Below are 18,917 nucleotides of genomic sequence, written 5' to 3'. Positions count from 1 at the left end.
GACAGAATATGATTATCTAATATCCCCTAGCAAGATCTGTAATATGAGCCATTAATCAAAAGGAGCAGCCATCAAGTAAACAGAATTCCCGTAGTATCTGAGTGGGGCCCGCGAGACCTGTTCATCCAAAATTCCCAGCACGTGATTAGAAGTGAAACAGAAGTGGTGGTGAGACAGGCTCAAAGAAACTGGCTGGTGTAGCTTATAAATCACATAAGGAAGCATCCGTTTGACGAGCTGCTTCGGTACTGTGACTGGCTTCTATTATTCACAAGATACAGACGTATTCCGGGCCTCATGCGTGACAAGTTCAATATTTCTGCAGTGTCCTCTCACATAACGGAGAGGGTCTGGGAGAAAGTTGACTGGTTTAATTTTAAATTCGTGTCATGTTACATATGTTGATGGCTTCAGAAACCACCTCTGCAACTTGACCTTAATGTTCTTTCTATGTCCTTGTGCGCTTCTCTACACCCCCAGGTTAAGATGGTTCTACCTTGTTCTCTGGACCTTCCTCCCTTACATGTTTGTGAACAGTTTTGGACCCCTTATCTTAGAAAGGATGTGCTGACACTGGAAAGGGTTCAAAAGAGGTTCACAAAAACGATTCCAGGATTGACAGCTTGTCATGTGAAGAACGTTTGATGACTCTGGGACTGTATTCACTGGAATTCAGAAGTATGAGGGGTGACTAAATTGACACCTTTCGAATTCTGAGAAGCCTCAGTAGAGTGGATGTGGAAAGGATGTTTCCTATGGTGGGAGAGGGCACAGCTTCAGAGTAGAGGGGCGTCCATATAGAGCAGAGATGAGAAAGAATTTCTTTAACCAGGGAGTGGTGAATCTGTGGCTTCTTTGCCACAGGTGGCTGTGGAGGTTGAGTTTTATCTGATAATTAAGGCAGAGTTTGATAGATTCTTGATTGGCCAGGGCATGAAGGGATATGGGGAGAAGGCAGAAGACTGGGGCTGAAAAGGAAAATGAATCAGCCATGATGAAATGGCAGAGCAGACTCGATGGGCCAAATGGCCTAATTCTGCTCCTATATCTTATGGTCTTATCTTTCACCTCAGCATTTCCCTCTAAAACAATTCCAAACCCAAGTCAAGCCCTTTACCTCTGAAACCAGTAGCATCCAAATGTAATGTCAGAATGAACTGGTTTGGTGTTCTGAATTAACAGCTGATGTAGGAAGATGCCATTAAGCAAGCAGAACCGATGTATGTAACAGGGCGTTGAATTAATGGTACATCACGGAGGTGACAGTCACCTTGGCCCAGTGGTGGCATTAGTACCTTGAAATTAGGAGTTTCTGAGTTTAACTCCACTCCTTGAATAGTTGGCTGAGACTAAAGCTTTTGGCAGTATTGACAATGAACTGCAATTCTGAAACTTGTTTCCAAACTAAGATAGCCTGAAAGGTGTTGCACATAGGTTCACCTGTTCAGAAGGCCTGTTGTAACAGCTTGCTTCCAGTAAAATTGTACGGATCTGAGATTCTTCCTAATGTGTGAATCTTTATTCCCTGAGATATCATGCCTCTCCGCAGGTTACACTTCTGAGTTTTGCTCGTGACTAGATAGGTGCTATTGTTGCCTACTGAAGGCATCAACCACCAGGCTTCCTAACCTGGGTAGCCACTGTGAGCAGCAGCATGAACATGTTCTTGTCACAATCACCTTGGACCTCAGAGCAAAACCGCAAATCACAAATGGAAAATCATGAGCAGCAGGCCTATGTATGGTCGCTGAGGGAAGCTCTTTGGCTCTGGTTACAGAAAATGTCCACCTTTGTGTGCAAAACAAAGATTTCCAGGGAAATCTACTAGATAAAAATAATATCCTATGGGGTATCTTAAATGCTCAGAGCAAAGCAGGTTAACCAAACAGTTTTCCACAGGGATTGCTCCCTACTCAATTTCCTTGTCCACTCGTCTCTCCCCACTGATCCCCCTCCATGCACTTATCCTTGCAAGTGGCACAAGTGCCACACCTGCCCCTACACCCCCTCCCTCACTACCATTCAAGGCCACAAACAGTCTTTCCAGAGGAGGCACCACTTCACCTGTCAGTCTGTTGGGGTTGCCTTCTGTATCCAGTGCTCTTGGTGCGGCCTCCTGTATATCAGTGAGACCCGACGTAGTTTGGGAGACTGCTTCATCAAGCAACTTCGCTCCGTCCATCCCATAAAGCAGGATTTCCATTTCAATTATACTTCCCATTCCCACTCTGACATATCAGTCCATGGCCTCCTCTACTGCCACAATGAAGCCACACACAGGTTTGAGGAGTAACACCTTATATTCTGTCTGGGTAGCCTCCAAACTGATGGCATGAATTTCGATTTCTCAAACTTACGGTAATTGCGCCCTCCTTCCTTACCATTCCCCATTCTTGTTTCGATCTCATGACTCCCCTTCTTATTTGCCCATCACCTCCATCTGGTGCTCCTCCCCATTCCCTTTCTTCCAATGTCTAATGACCTCTCCTATCAGATTGCCCCTTCTTCATCCCTTTATCTCTTTCTCCAATCGACTTCCCAACTCTCCATTTTACCCCTTTGCCCTCTCCCAGTTTCACCTATCACCTTGTACTTCTTCCTCTCCTCTTCCCACCTTCTTATTCTGAGTTCCCCCGCCCTCTCTTCCTTTTCAGCCCTGATGAAGGGTCTCGGCCTGAAACGTCGACTGTTTACTCTTTTCCACAGATGCTGCCTGGCCTGTTGAGTTCCTTCAGTATTTTGTGTGTGTTGATTTAGATTTCCAGCATCTGCAGATTCCCTCATGTTTGTAAAGGAATTCCTCATCTCTGTTTCCAATGGAGGCTGTGCTCTCTGATAATAGACTCACCCACTAGAGGAATCATCCTCTCCATATCCACTCTATATACACCTTTCAGTATTTAATTGTTTTTAAAGGGATCCCTCCATCACTCTTCTAAACTCCAGTGAGTAGAGGCCCAGAGAACCCTTTCATTACTAGAATCGTTTTATTGACCCTCCTCTGGATGCTCTCCAATACCGGCATATGTTTCCTTAGATAAGGAGCCCAAAACTGCTCACAATACTCCACTTTCAGTCTGACCAATACCTCACGAAACCTCAGCATCACATCCTTGCTTTTATATTCTAGTCCTCTCGAAATAAATGCTAACATTGCATTTGCCTTCCTTACCACTGACTCAAACTGCAAGTTAACCTTTAGGGAATCCTGCATGAAGACTCCCAAGTCCCTTTGTACCTTTGACTTTTGAAATTTTTCCCTGTTTAAAAAATAAACTAAGCCTTTAATCCTTCTACCAAAGTGCATGACCATACACTCCCCAACATTATATTCAATTTGCCATATCTTTGCCCATTCTCCCAATCTGTTGAAGTCCTTCTGCAGACACTCTGCTTCTTCAACACTACCTGCTCCTCCACCTACCTTTGTATTGTTTGCAAACTTGGCAACAAAGCCATCAATTCTGTCATCCAAATTGTTAACATGCTGTAAAACATGAAAAGAAGCCGTCCTAATACCACTTGTCATTGGCAGCTAACAAGAATAGGCTGCCTTTATTCTGACTCTTTGCCTCTTGCCAGTCAGCCAATCTTCTATCCATGCTAGAATAATTCCTGTAATACCATGGGTTCTTATCTTGTTAAGCAGCCTCATGTGTAGCACCTTGTCAAAAAGTTCCTCCCCACATCAACTTAGTGCAATAAGTGGCAACTTTGCTGTTTCTTTAGTGTTTATTTGTATTACATGGCCCAGTTGCTAGCTCAAAAATCAATGAGCAAGGATCCGGCTAGATTTGAACCTAGGATCTCTTGCTCCAAAGTCAAAGTCCTTTTGAAAATCCAAGTAAAGAACATCCTTTGACTTTCCTTCATCTAACCTGCCTGTAATTTCCTCAAATAATTCCAACAGATTTGTCAGGCAAGATTTCCACTTTAAGGAAAACAGAATCAGAATCAGATTTAATATCATTAGTATATGCTGCAAAATTTGTTGTTTTATGTCAGCAGTACAATGCAATAAAAAACTAAAAATTAGAAGTATATAAAAACATGAACTAAATAAGTGAAGCAAAATGAGAGGGGAAAATGAGAGAGATTCAGTGTTCATGGATTCATTGTCCATTCAGCAATCGGATGGTAGAGGGGAAGATACTTCCTGAAACATTGAGAGTTGAGTTGACTTTATTTCTTACCTCAAAAATGGCCTGCAAACACTGTTGGCGTGCATCCAGTTCTGTCTCTAACCTCAATCAGAATTGATTTTTCGCTCTTAAGATAGCATTCTCTATGTCATGCCTGGACTTCCTGTATAGTTCTGGATCACCAGTCTTGAATGCTATAGATCTAGCCCTATTCAGGCTATGAATCTCCAGGTTCATTCACAGCTTTTGATTTAGGTATGTCCAGTATGTTCTCAAAGGCAATTGCTGACTTTGGACTACTTTGATTTGATCTGCTATCCCCTTTCACCTCTCCTTTATTCTTTATATATCTGAAAAAAAAACTTTTGGTATTCTCTTTGATATTATTGGATTGCTTACCTTCATAACTCATCTTTTCTCTCCTTATGGGTTTTTTTAGTGGCTGTTAGTCTTTGAAAGCTTCCAAATCTTCTAACTTCTCATTAATTTTTACTATTGAACCCAGAATGAACTTACGTGGGACATCCTGGGACAGGTAGGAGAAAGGTGAGGCACAGCCACAATATTTCCAGTATGATGATACATGTCCACTCGGGCCAATAGATGAGAATTTCCCTAACTGGCGCCCAAATACGGTCCTATGGACATAAACATATCATACACAAGATGCATGAGAAGGAAAAAGTATTGTAAATTAAGTACACAAACAAACGTGCAAATTGAAAGGGATGATGGATTGATGGTACACAGGTTCAGCCTTGGCTATTAACAGTAGGTAAAGATTGTATTAAATCAAATAAACAGTCTTAAAATATTGTTTCAAAATAAGGAAATAAGCCTGAGAGAAATTCAGAATTCAGAGAACACTGACATTAAGTTTGGGTGTGGATAGAAATTTGGTCTGTGTTTTGGTAGTATTTTTTTAAGGTGAGGAAGAGAGATGGGGGAATAAAAAGGATGAAATCCAAAGAGCAATGCAGAGATGTCTGAAGACTGTTTAAAATGTGCACTGCAAGAGAAGTATACAAGATGTTAGAGGTCAAAAGGACACAGTAAGGAGGTTAAAATAGAGAAGGTTAAAAATTTCAAAAATATAGAGGGATCAAAGATAGGAAATAACAGAATGGTCCTGGTCTGTGAGAGGAAACTCCAGAAATACTGCAGTTGTCACTCACAAGATGTGGAAAATGACCACAAATTTTCTAAACATAATGCTTATATGGAATATCAAGGTTTCAAATTTCACAACTATTAAAACAGCTTATAAGAGTTTCAGAAATATGTGAAATGCTAAAGAATAGCAGAAGTTAATGTGCAGACTGAATTATATTGGGAAATAAAGAAATGACGGAGAAATATAACATGCACAAAATGCTGGTGGAACTCAGCAGCCAGCAGCATCTATAAGAAAAGAGTACAGTTGACGTTTTGGGCCAAGACCCTTCATCCAGTCTTGATGAAGGGTCTCAGCCAAAACATCAACTGTACTCTTTTCCATAGATGCTATCTGGCCTGCTGAGTTCTTCCAGCATTTTGTGTGTTGCTTGGATTTCCAGCATCTGCAGATTTTGTCTTGTTTCTGAGAAATACAACTGATATTTTTTTGTCTCTCTTCATGGAAGAAAGCCCAGGTGACCTCTTTGAAATTGCAGTGAGAAATAGGAAATAGTAAAAATCAGACATCAAGAATAAATGGGGTGCATTACCCTTAACTGCAAGGGGACATTCGTGCAAGAATGAGGTTTTATTCTAATTACATAAGGTTCTAGGGAACACAGCATCTAGAACACAGCAGAGATCTGGTCTACCCAACAAGGAACAAATTTGTATTTGAGGAGGTGCAGCAAATGTTTACCAATTGAATCCTGGGATGATGGCCCATAGTGTGTGCAGAAGTTAACATACTGGGCCCGTGCCCTCAAGATTAAAAGACTGAAAATTGATCTCACTGAAAGGTATAAAATGCTTAAGTGTCTTCAGAGAGTTGATGCACAATTGATGTTTCCTCAGCTGGCATATCTAAACCAACAGCCACATTATTAAAGAAATGGATTGACTATTTAACACAGAGATAAGAAAATATCTAGGAAATGTGTGAACTTCTCGAATTTGCTGCACATGAGGACTATGTTTCATTTCCTGTTTATATTTAAGATAGAGAACAATTGACTTTTGAATTGAAGGATCTGGGTTTAATGCATGGTGCTCAGGTAAAAGATGAGCCTGAAATCTTGATGAATGGTACAGCAGCTATGATGGGCAGAATAGCAAACTCCTGCTTCTACTCCTTACGTTTTAAGGTCCCAAAACAAAATGGCATATAGAGTAAAGCATATGGCAGAGTGGTAGTGCTGAGGAATGTTGATATCATGGATGGTGTATTGGCTTGGGTCTCTCTGAGTGAAAATCTCGCCACAGGTCAAAAAATTTATTCTTTTTTAAAATGCAGTTAGGAATGAAAGAGCACATGTGCACAAACACGCAATGACTCCAGCAGAGTTATGATCAAGGTCAACTGGCCTCAGAGTAAGGTTGTTCCAGAGCTTAGCCCCAAAGTCTTCAGAATCAGAATCAGGTTTATTATCAGCGGCATGTGACGTGAAATTTGTCTTCATTCAAGAATATCTTCTTAATCCACTCAACATCACTTTGGTGGTTAAAAGCATCCTGAAATATCCTCATGGTCAACATGGATCATTACTGGATCGGTACTGTGAGAATGTGCAACTTTCCACACAGGGTGAGACCCTATCTTACAAATTGTCTTAAAAGGCTGTGAAAGGTAACAGGTTACTTGCCTCCTCAAGGGAATTCAATAAAGTATAATATCGCATGGATATACTGTATAACTGATCACCAGAAATAATTTCTCACCGCGTATTGTTTTAAATCCTTTCTAGCAAAACAAGTCTCCATCAGGGCAACGACAAAATATGTGAAGCCAAGACGTTGCAGAACTCCAGGGATTCTAGCCCTTTCCCATGACACTGTCAAAGAAGAAGAAAACAATTTAACTTTTAACAATTTAACTCATATTCCAACATCTAAAAGATTGACTCTATGCTGATGGCCAATCCCACTACAGTCTGAAGTAAAGCACCACAAGTTTGTCCCTAGTTAAAAAAATATATCACATCAAGCTGTAGAGAGGAGCTCAGATGTTAAGTCATAGCCCTGGTCTCCATGCTGGTCAGCAACCATACATAGTCAGAAGTGGCAGGAGGATAGGTGTAATAAGCTTTTGATTCCAGATGTTAGCTAAGGAATGATTTGCTAGCATTTCAACATGAACGAAAACCATGACTTTCAGTGATTAGATCCTATCACTCCATCAAGGCATTTCAGTATTCGATAGGTTTCAATTAAGTCACCCCTCATTCTTTTGAATTCTAATGAATACAGGCCCAAAGCCATTAAACGCTCTTCATATAATGAGCTGCTCAATCCTGGAATCATTTCATGAACCTCCTTTGAACTGTTTCCAGTTTCAGAATGTTCTTTCTAAGATGAGACCAAAAACTGCTCACAATACTCTAAGTGAGGCCTCACCAGTACTTTATAGTTTCAACATTACATACTTGCTTTTATATTCTAGTCCTCTTGAAATGAATGCTAACATTGTATTTGCCTTCCTCTCCTCAGACTCAACCTAAAAATTAACCTTTAAGGAACCCTGCACAAGGACTCTCAAGTCCCTTTCCATCTCAGTTTTATGTATTTTCTCTCCATTTAGAAAATAGTCAACCCTTTCATTTCTTCCGCCGAAGTGCATAACCAGACACTTCCTGACACTGTATTCCATCTGCCATTCCTTTGCTCATTCTCCTAATCTGCCTAAGTCCTTCTGTAGCCTCTCTGCTTCCTCAAAACTACCTGCCCCTCCACCTATCTTCGTATAACCTGCAAACGAAGTGAGCAACTCCATCATCCAAATCATTTGCATACAGCATAAAAAGAATTGGTCACGACACAAACTCCTGTGAAACACCACAGGTCACTGGCAACCAGTCAGAAAAGGCTCCCTTTATTCCCACTCTTTGCTTCCTGCCGGTCAGCCTCCATTGTATGCTAGAATCTTCCCTGTAAAACCATGGGCTCATAACTTGTTAAGCAGCTTGTATGTGGCACCTTGTCAAAGGCCTTCTGAAAATCCAGGTACACAACATCAACCTGTTCTCCTTCGTCTATCCTGCTTGTTATTTCTTCAAAGAATTCCAAAAGGTTTTCTAGGCAAGATTTTCTGTTGAGGAAACCATGCTGACTACAGCCTATTTTAGCATGTGCCTCCAAGAACACCAAAACCACATCCTTAACAATTGACTCCAACATCTTCCCAATCACTGCAGTCAGATTAACTGGCCAATAATTTCCTTTCTTCTGCCTCTCTCCCTTCTAAACAACAACAATTTCTCACTCAATATAAGCAAGATGAAGGAGCTGATTATTGACTTCAGGAGGAGGAAATCGAAGCACAATAAACCAATCCTTGTCAAGGGATTATAAGACCATAAAATATAGAAAAAGAATTAGGCCATTTGCCATTTTTCAATCTTCCAGAACCTTGTGATTCTTGAGAGATCATTACAATTGCCTCCACAATCTCTTCAGCTACCTCTTTCAGAACTCTGGTCCAGGTGACTTATCTACCTTCAGACCTTCCAGTTTCTGAAGAATCTTCTCTCTAGTTATGATATCTTCAAACACTTCATGACTCCTGACATCTGGAACTTTCACCATACTACTAGTGCATGAAGACTGATACAAAATATTTTAGTTCAAAAGCTATTTCCTTGTCTCCCATTACTATCTCTCCAGCATCGTATTCCAGCTATCCGATATCCACTCTCACCTCTCTTTTACTCTTCATGTATCTGAAGAAACTTTTGGCATCCTCTTGAATATTATTGGCTAGCTTACTTTCGTGTTCCATCTTTACTTTCTTAATGACTTTTCTAGTTGCTTTCTGTTGGTTTTAAAAACTCTCCAATCCTCTAACTTCTCAGCAATTTTTGCTCTATTATATTCCCTCTCTTTGACTTTTTCTTTGGCTTTGATTTCTCTTGTTAGCCATGGTTGTGTCATCTTGCCTTTATAATACATCTTCTCCTTTGGGACATATATATCCTGCACCTTCCAAACTGCTTCCAGAAATTCCAGCCATTACCACACTGCCAACATCCCTGCCAGAGTTCTTTCCAATCAGTTTTGGCCAACTCCTCTCTCATGCCTCTGTAATTCCCTTCACTCCAATGTAATAACGACACATCTGACTTTAGCTTCTAACTTTCAAATTTCAGGATAAATTCGATTATATTATGATCAACTTAAGGTAAATGAGGGTTCTTTTACCCTAAGCTCTCTAATCAAGTCTGGTTCATTGCACAACACCCAATCCAGAACAGCTGGTCCCCTAGTGGGCTCAACCACAAGCTGCTCTAAAAAGTCATCTCAAAGGCATTCTTGAAATTTCTCCCCTTGGGATCCAGCACCAACCTAATTTTCCCAATCTATCTCCTGTTATAATTTGCAGACCACATCCCTATGACTCTTTGGGGGTCTGTATACAACTCCCATTGGTGTCTTTATACCCTTGCAATTCCTTAGTTCTATCCACAATGATACACATACCTTCCGACCCTATGTTACCTGTTTCTAATGATTTAATTTCATTTTTTATCCATAGAGAAATGCCATCCCCTGTCTTCCTGCTGTCCTTTTGATACAATGTGTAACCTTGGATATTAAGCTCCCAGCTATAATCTTCTTTCAGCCCTGATTCAGTGATATCTACAACATCATACATGCTAATCTGTAACTGTGCTAAAAGTTCATCTACCTTATTCTGTATACTGCACACATTCAAATATAACACCTTTAGTCCTGTATTCATCCTTTTCGATTTTGTCCACCTTTTACATTGCAACTCATCCTGTTGACTTTATTTTCGCCTTATCATCAACCTCTCCTTGCTGGAAGTCTCACTACACATTGCCCCGGTTTGTAAACCAGCTACCTCATCCTCAGCACCATCATTTCAGTTCCCATCCCCTTGCTAAACTACCGGTAGTTTAAACCCACATGAACAACTCCAGCCAACCTGCCCTCAAGGATACTGGGCCCCCTCAGGCTCAGGTGTAACCCATCCCTTTTGTACAGGTCGTACCTTCCCCAGAAGAGATCCCAATGATCCATAAATCTGAACACCTGCCCCCTACACCAATATCACGGCCACGCATTCACATACCAAATCAACCTATTCTTACCCTCTCTGGCACATGGCACAGGCAGAAATCCAGAGGTGGAAATGGTTAACAACTCGGTGTTATCATTTCAGATGATCTGTCCTGGGCCTAGCATGGCAGCACCTTAACTTCCTTAGAAGTTAGAAGTTTGTGAAGATTCAGCATGACTTAGACAAATGTACATACATGTGTTGTGGAGTATATTGACTGGTTATGTCACAGCCTGGTATGGGAACACTAATGCCCTTGAATGGAAAATCCTACAAAATGCAGTGGAAATGGACCAAGCAACACATACAAAATGCTACAGGAACTCAGCAGGCCAGGCAGCATCTATGAAAAAGAGTACAATCAACGTTTTGGGCTGAGACCCTTCAGCAGGACTGGAGAAAAAAAAGGATGAGGAGTCAGAGTAAGAAAGTGGGGAGAGGGGAGGAAGAATCAGGAGGTGATAGTTGAAACATGGGGAGGGGGAAGAGTGGTGAAGTAAAGAACTGGGAAGTTGATGGTGAAAGAGAGACAGGGCTGGAGAAGGGGGAGTCTGATAGGAAAGGACATAAGGCCATGGAAGAAAGAAAAGGGGGTGGAGCACCACAGGGAGGTGATAAGCAGTTAAGGAGATAAGGTGAGAGAGGGAAATGGGAATGGGGAATGATGAAGGGGGGGAAGAATTACTGGAAGTTTGAGAAATCGATGTTTATGCCACCAAGTTGAAGGCTATCCAGACAGAACATAAGGTGTTGCTCCTCCAACCTGAAATGTTGGAAAGGGAATGGGAAGCGGAATTGAAATGGGTGGTCCCTGGCGGATGGAGTGTAGACACTCAGCAAGCAGTCTCTCAATCTACGTCAGGTCTCACCGATATACAAGAGGCCACTCCGGGAGCACTTTTTATAGTAGATTATCCCAACAGACTAACAGGTGGTGTACCCCTCCTGGAAAGACTGTTTGAGGCCCTGAATGGTCGTGAGGGAGGAGGTGTAGGGGCAGATGTGGCACTTGTTCCGCTTGCAAGGATAAGTGTCAGGAGGACCAGTGGGGAGGGACAAATAGACAAGGGAATCTCACAGGAAGCAATCCCTGTGGAAAGCAGGAAGTGAGGGGGGGGGAGGGAAAGATGTGCTTGATGGTGGGATCCAACTGGAGATGGCGAAGGTTACAGAGAATTATGAGCTGGACGTGGAAGTAGGCGGGATGGTAGGTGAGGCGGCACTTCACCTGTGAGTCTGTTGGGGTCATCTACTGTATCCAGTGCTCCTGCTGTGGCTTCCTGTATATCGAAGATTGGGAGACTGCTTCACCAAGCACCTAAACTGCCAGAAAAAGCTGGATTTCCCAGTGGCCACGCATTTTAATTCCACTTCCCATTCCCATTCTGATATGTCAGTCCTCTGCCTTTTCTTTCTTCCATGGTCTTCTGTTCTCTCCTCTCACATCCTGCCTGCTCTAGCCCTTTATCTCTTTCACCAATCACCTTCCCAGCTCTTTACTTCACCACTCCCCCCACTCCCAGTTTCATCTATCCCTTTGTGGTTCTTCCTCCCCTCCCCCAACTTTCTTACTCTGACACCTCATCTTTTTCCCCAGTCTTGATGTAGGGTCTCAGTTCGAAACATCGACTGTACTCTTGTCCATAGATGCTGGCGGGCCTGCTGAGTTCTTCCAGCATTTTGTGTGGGTTGCTTGGATTTCCAGCATCTGCAGTTTTTCTCTCGTTTGTGATTAGATACAGCCCAGACCATCACAGGTAAAGCCCTCCACACCATTGAGCACATCGACAAGGAGCTCTGTCACAGGAAAGTATCATCCAGCATCAGGGACCCTCACTATCCAGGTCATGCTCTCTTCTCAACGCTGCTATCAGGAAGAAGGTACAGGAGCCTCAGGACTCACACCACCAGGTTCAGGAAAAGTTATTACCCTTCAACTATCAGGCTCTTGAACCAGTAAGGATAACTTCACTCAACTTGCCCCAACACTGAACTGTTCTCACAAACTATGAACTAACTTGCAATGACTCATCATTTCATGTACTCAATATTTTTTGCTTATTTATTTATTACTATTATTATTTATTTTTTATTTTCTATTTGTACAGTTTGTTGCCTTTTGTACATTGGTTATTGTCTGTTTCCATTGCAGGGTGCAATCTTTCATTATTTGATTATGGTTCTTGGATTTACTGAGTATGCTCGGAAGAAAACAAATCTCAGGGTTATATACGATGACGTATGTGTACTTTGATAATAAATTTACTTTAAACTCTGAACATTCTCCAGGCAATGCCTCGCCTCCTCCCAATCACCTCATGTTAAGAGAGGTTTGTGCCATTTTCTCTTAAGTGCACTGGGAATCAAAGCTTGCATATGGATCGGGGAGAAAATGGGGAGGAAGGAAAACAGCCAAAAAACTGCCAGAATGAAGAACTATCCTCCAAGGTAAAGCTTGGTTCGTAACCACCTTGACGTTTAACACCGGCAGAAATATAAGGCAATTTAACAACTATGATTTCAATAAATCCCATAGATGGTCACAACTAAGTTGATTTTTAAAGAAGATATTGCACATAATGTGGTTGGCCTTCCAAAAGGAGTAGGTGCGCAATCGACGGGAGAATTAGAGGTACCATTTATTTTCTTAATTTTCCTTTCTTTATGATTATGGTTGTCTATAAAACTACCACCTTTTGTGTTCAACAATGTGCTGGAAGAACTCAATAATGAAAGTGTTCAATATTGTTTGGGAATGATAATGCCAGGCAACTCAAAGTTCACATAAAAGATGCAAGCAAAGCCGAAATAAAATTTCCAGATGATGGAAATCTGATTTAAAAAGAGGAAATTCTGAAATTAAACAGCAATCAGGAAAAAAGGGGAAAAAATAAACATTGCTTTGTATCAATGACCTTCAATCAGATGGTTTCAGTTCTGACCTTGGGAGAATGCATGTCCTCCTGTCATTGCACTGGTCACTGTCATTTCTTAAACCCATAAGACATAAGAACAGAATTTGACCATTCAGTCCACGAGTCTGCTCCATCATTTCATTAACTCCATTCCCCTACCTTCTCCCCATAACATTTGACACCCACTCTAATCAAGAACCTATCAACCTCTGCTTTAAATATATCCAATGACTTGACCTCCACAGCCATCCGTCACAATGAACTGCACAGATTCACCACCTTCTGGCTAAAGAAATTCCTCCTCATCTCTGTTTCCAAATGGACATCCTTGTTTTCAGAGTCTGTTCCTTCTGATCATCGGCTCTCCCGTTATCAAAATCAAGGTTCAATATCACTGGTGTATGTTCTGAAATTAATTAACTTTATGGCAGCAGTACAATGAAATACGTGATAAATAAGTATAGAGAATACTGAACCACAGTAAGGATATATACAGTATGTCTATTAAATAGTTAAGTTAAAAATAAGTAGTGTAAAAAAAACAGAAATAAAAAAGTAGTGAGGTAGAGTTTATGGGTTCAATGTCCACTTAGAAATTGGATGGCAGAGGGGAAGAAACTCTTCCTGAATTGCTCAATCATTAGAGGAAACATCCTCTCCACGTCTATGTCCAATATTAATTTAGTCTACACTATTGGCAAAAAAATCAAAATGGAGTTCATGGATATGCATGAATAATTTGAGAATAATTTGCAAGAGTAGGAGACATAAGGAGAGGGGACTGGAGGAATTGCCTACCCAATAGCTATCATGGATCCTGCTCCTTCTGTGTCATTACAAGTATAAAGTCAAATACAAAATAAATTTGGTACAAAGTCAAGGATGGAGGGAGGGTAGGGGTCATGGGAGAAGTCAGAGCATGGTCAGAAATAATGTAAAAGACATTATTTTTTATATAGTTAAATAACAACAGGCAAGGTGATCTGAGGGAAAAGTGAGCGTGGGGTAGTAAAAGAACAATTAAAGGAGGTGAGAATGGATACAGCAGAATCATTACTAGCATCTGGTGTCCAATAAAACTAAAGTGGTGATAATGGTCTGAAGCTGTTGAACTCATTGCTGAGGCCAGAAGGCTAGAAAGCAATCCACTCTTCACTTCTCTGTGCCAGTGGGAATCTAAAGCACGGTGAACAAAATGGTCAGGGATACATTTCACACCTTGTAGGTTACTGGTTCCAGGAGAGGCAGGTTAGTCTACGTAATAGTTAAAATATCATGCCTTTGGTGTTTACAACAGGCTGGTCTGATTCGGAAAATTCTTTATCTAAATATACTTCAGCAAAGGTCAAAAGTTACATCAAATAAATATCAGTGCACAGATCAGCTCAGCCACTTCATTTACAATTCTTTTCCCCACTATAATCTTAGAGCCTTCTCTGAATGAGGTGATCTGATATTTGTACTGTGCACCTTCTAGACCATTAAGCAGTGGCACTGGATTTACTGTGGTTGCACGATTTGGAGGTTGTTTCTGAGGTTTTTATTTTTGGGATTGATCAATACAGAATGGGAGCTTTGATGAAAATGTGGGTAAGATATGTATTCTGCTAGTTTAATATGAAAATAAACAGCCTTGTCAGCAGAACCACCAACAGCACAATTGCAGTTGCTTTGCCAATACTCAGTGGCCACTTAATTAGGTACACCAGTACATTAATGCACATATCTAATTGGCAAATATCTAATCTGCAGTAACTCTGTGCATAAAAACATACAGATGTGGTTAAAAACTTCAGTTGTTGTTCAGACCAAACATCAGAATTGGGAAGAAATGTGACCTAGTTGACTTTGACGGTGGAATGATTGTTGATGCTAGATAGGGTGGTTTGAGTATCTCAGAAACTGCTTCTGGGATGTTCACATATGACAGTCTCTAGAGCAGGGTTTCCAAATATGAGGACCATGGACCCCTTGTTAAATGGTATTGGTCCATGGCATAAAAAAGGTTGGGAACCCCTGCTCTAGAGTTTACAGAGAATGTTGTGAAAAACAAATAAAAAAACATCCAGTGAGTTGCAGTTCAGTGGGCATAAAAGCCTTTGTTAATGAAAGTGGTCAGAGGAGAATGGCCAAGCTGATTCAAACTGACAGGAAGGTGACAGTAACTCAAATAACCACGCATTACTACAGTGGTGTGCAGAGGATCACCTCTGAATGCATAACATGTCGAACCTTGAAGTGAATCAGTTAAAGCAGAAGAAGGCCACATCATGTTCCACTACAGTTTCACTCATAAAGTGACCACTGAGTGGATTTAATTGCTGGAAAACTCAACTTGCTAATGAATCCTAGACATTCATTATTTAATGCAGCCATAGAATTCCATGAAACCTCCTTCATGATTAACATTATTGATCAGAATTTGACATGGATATACATGAGGACTAAGCTGGAAGAACAAAGCCTTTCAAGTACTACCGATAATTCTAAAACACAAAGGAAAACTGCCAAAATGAAGCAGCCTGAGTGATTAAGTGCAGTCAGCACTCTATATGTGACAGAACAAGCACATCAGCAGCACATAAATCATCAGCTGGATAGAGAATTAACCCTGAGCTTAGATGCACTCTCGGTAAGAGATTTATTAAAATCAACTCATTACTTAATTAAAAACCATCTTTATTCAGAGATGTGCACTAAATTGCACCCTCCATAACATCTGCAGATGCAATTTCTGTCAGAAAAGTTAAAGTGAGGAAAAGGAAAAGGGCTTTGACTTATTAAAGCACAAGAACACTTCAATGTCTGTTAATTCAGCCTGGCCACACTTCTATTCAAGTAAACACTACACTGCTCTTAAAGCCTATTATTTAGCATACATTATTACTGGTGCCAGAAAGCATATGAACCCAGCCTTGTCTAAACTCTTTAGTTTTTCACTAATGTATCCAGGTTTGCAGTTCTTTGAAGATGGCAGCACATGTAGATGTGGGGTCAAAGAACACACAAGGAATGCTTGCCTTCACTTGCCATAGTTTAGAATATAAGAGCATGGAGCTTGTGGTACAACTCGATAAAATGTTAGTTAGGCTATAGCCACAGTATCATGTACTACAGGAGGGACATAATTGCACTGGAGAGCTGCAGTGGAAATTTACCAGAACGTTGCCTAGGATGGGACATTTCAGTTGAGAGGAGAGACCGAATAGACTGGTTTTGTGTTCCTTGGCACAGAGGAAGCTGATAGAAGACCTGATTAAGATACATCAGGACAAGGAGCATAAATTGGGTACATAGTGGCAAACGTGGTATAGACATCTAAATTGATCAGTTCTCTGAGACCAGCATTCAGCTGTTTGGCAACACCGTGGCATCACTTCACTAGTTGCAAGCAGAAACCACAAGTTGGCTGATTCCAAGTTCAAAGTAAATTTTATCATCAAAGTACATATATGTCATCCTATACAATCCTGAGATTCATTTTCTTGTGGGCATACTCAGGAAACCTATAGAATAGTATCTATAACAGAATCAATGAAAGACCGCCCAACGAGGTGTTCGGCCAGAGTGCCGAAAACAACAAACTGCAAATGCAAATATAAATAAGTAACAAGAAATAACAAGAACATGAGATAAAGAGTCCTTGAAAGTGAGTCCATTGGTTGTGGTAACATTTCAGTGATGGGGTAAGTGAAATTGAATGAAGTTATCCCCTTTTGTTCAAGAGCCTGATGGATGAGGGGGAAAATTATTCTTGAACCTGGGGGTTTGAGTCCTGAGGCTCTTTTACTTTCTTCCTGATGGCGGCAGTGAGAAGAGAACATGACTTGCGTGGTGGGGATTCTTGATAATGGATGCTGCTTTCCCACAACACCGTTTCATGGAGATGTGCTCAATTGTTGAGAGAGCTTTACACGTGACAGTCTGGGCTGAATGTTCTACCTTTTGCATTGGTGTTTCCATACCAGGATGTGATACAGCCAGTCAATATACTCTCTACTGCACATCTACAGAAGTTTGTCAAAGTTTTAGATATTATGCCATATCACCACAAACTCCTAAGGAAGTGGAAGTGCTGCTGTGCTTTCTTTGTAATTGCACATACGTGCTGGGCCCAATACGGATTCTCTGAAATACTAACACCTAGGAATTTAAAGTTGCTAACTCTCTCCACCTCTGTTGAGGACTGGCTCATGGACCTCTGGTTTCCCTCTGCTAAAGTCTATAAGACCATAATATCATAAGACATAGGAGCAGAATTCAGCCCATCGAGTCCGCTCTACCATTTCATCATGGTTGATCCCGGATCTCATTCAACCCCATATACCTGTCCTCTCACCCTATCCCTTGATGTCCTGACCAATCAGGAATCAATCAACTTTTGCTTTAAATATATCCATGGATTTGACCTCCACTGAGGTCTGTGGCAGAGCATTTCACAGTATCACTACTCTTTGCCTAAAAAAATTCCTCCTTATCCTTGTTCTAAAGGGCCGTCCCTCAGTTCTAGTTCTGGATACCCACACCAGAGGAAACATCCTCTCCATATTCACCTTATCTAGCCCTTTCAGCTTTCGGTAGGTTTCAATGAGATCCCCACACATTCCTCTAAATTCCGGTGAGTACAGGCCCAAAATTGCCAAATGCATATGTTAACCCCTTCAATCCCAGAATCATCAAAAATTTAAATTATAAATCTAAAATAAAAAATAGAAAAGGGAAAGTATGGTAGTGCAAGTCAGGTCCGGATATTTGGAAGGTACGGCCCAGATCCAGGTCAGGATCCGTTCAGCAGTCTTATCACAGCTGGAAAGAAGCTGTTCCCAATTCTGACCGTACGAATCTTCAAGCTCCTGAACTTTCTCCCAGAGGAAAGAGGGACAAAAAGTGTGTTGGCTGGGTGGGTCGTGTCCTTGATTATCCTGGCAGCACTGCTCCAACAGTGTGCAGTATAAAGTGAGTCCAAAGATGGAAGATTGGTTTGTGTGATGTGCTGGGCTGTGCTCATGATCTTCTGCAGCTTCTTCCGGTCTTGGACAGGACAACTTCCATACCAGGTTGTGATGCACCCTCGAAGAATGCTTTCTACAGTGCATCTATAAAAATTAGTGAGGGTTTTAGGGAACAGGCCAAATTTCTTCAGCTTTCTCAGGAAGTAAAGGCACTGGTGGGCCTTCTTGGCAGTGGACTCTACTGCCTCACCAGCATCATTTTCCAGTGGTCCACTCTCACCTCCCTTTTACTCTTCATATAAATGAAAAAACCTTTGGTATCCTGCTTTATATTATCAGCTAGTTTGCCCTCATATTTCATCTTTTCTCTTTTATAGCTTTTTTAGTTGCCTTTTGTTGGATTTTAAAAGCTTCCCAATCATCCAATTTCCTACTCATTTTTGCTACCTTATATGCCCTTTCCTTGGCTTTTATGTGGTCCTTAACTTCCCTCATCAACCACAGTTGCCTAGCTCTGCCATCTGAGAACTTCTTTCTCTGTGGGACATATCTATCCTGCGCCTTGTGAACTATTCCCAGAAACTTCAGCCACCTCTGCTCTGCTGGCATCCCCACCAGTATCCCCCTCCAATCCACCTGGGCAAGCTCCTCTCTCATGTCTGTCTCTGTAATTCCC

At 41.3% G+C, this 18,917-nt stretch overlaps 1 protein-coding gene across 1 annotated transcript in view; it reads right to left on the bottom strand.

Moving 5' to 3' along the window:
- Positions 1-18,917, bottom strand: part of LOC140714445 (heparan-alpha-glucosaminide N-acetyltransferase) — a 366,646-nt gene that overhangs the window by 68,547 nt on the left and 279,182 nt on the right. The window contains exons 11-12 of the mRNA XM_073025743.1: positions 7,017-7,129; positions 4,659-4,780 (exon numbers count right to left, since the gene is read on the bottom strand). Coding sequence (XP_072881844.1) covers positions 4,659-4,780; positions 7,017-7,129 — 235 coding nt within the window. The remainder of the gene's footprint in view (positions 1-4,658; positions 4,781-7,016; positions 7,130-18,917) is intronic.

Source organism: Hemitrygon akajei, chromosome 21 (assembly GCF_048418815.1).
Source record: "Hemitrygon akajei chromosome 21, sHemAka1.3, whole genome shotgun sequence".
Taxonomy (NCBI): Eukaryota; Metazoa; Chordata; class Chondrichthyes; order Myliobatiformes; family Dasyatidae; genus Hemitrygon; species Hemitrygon akajei.
Note: the sequence above shows the minus strand (reverse complement) of the source record. Positions and strands in the feature narration are given on the sequence as shown.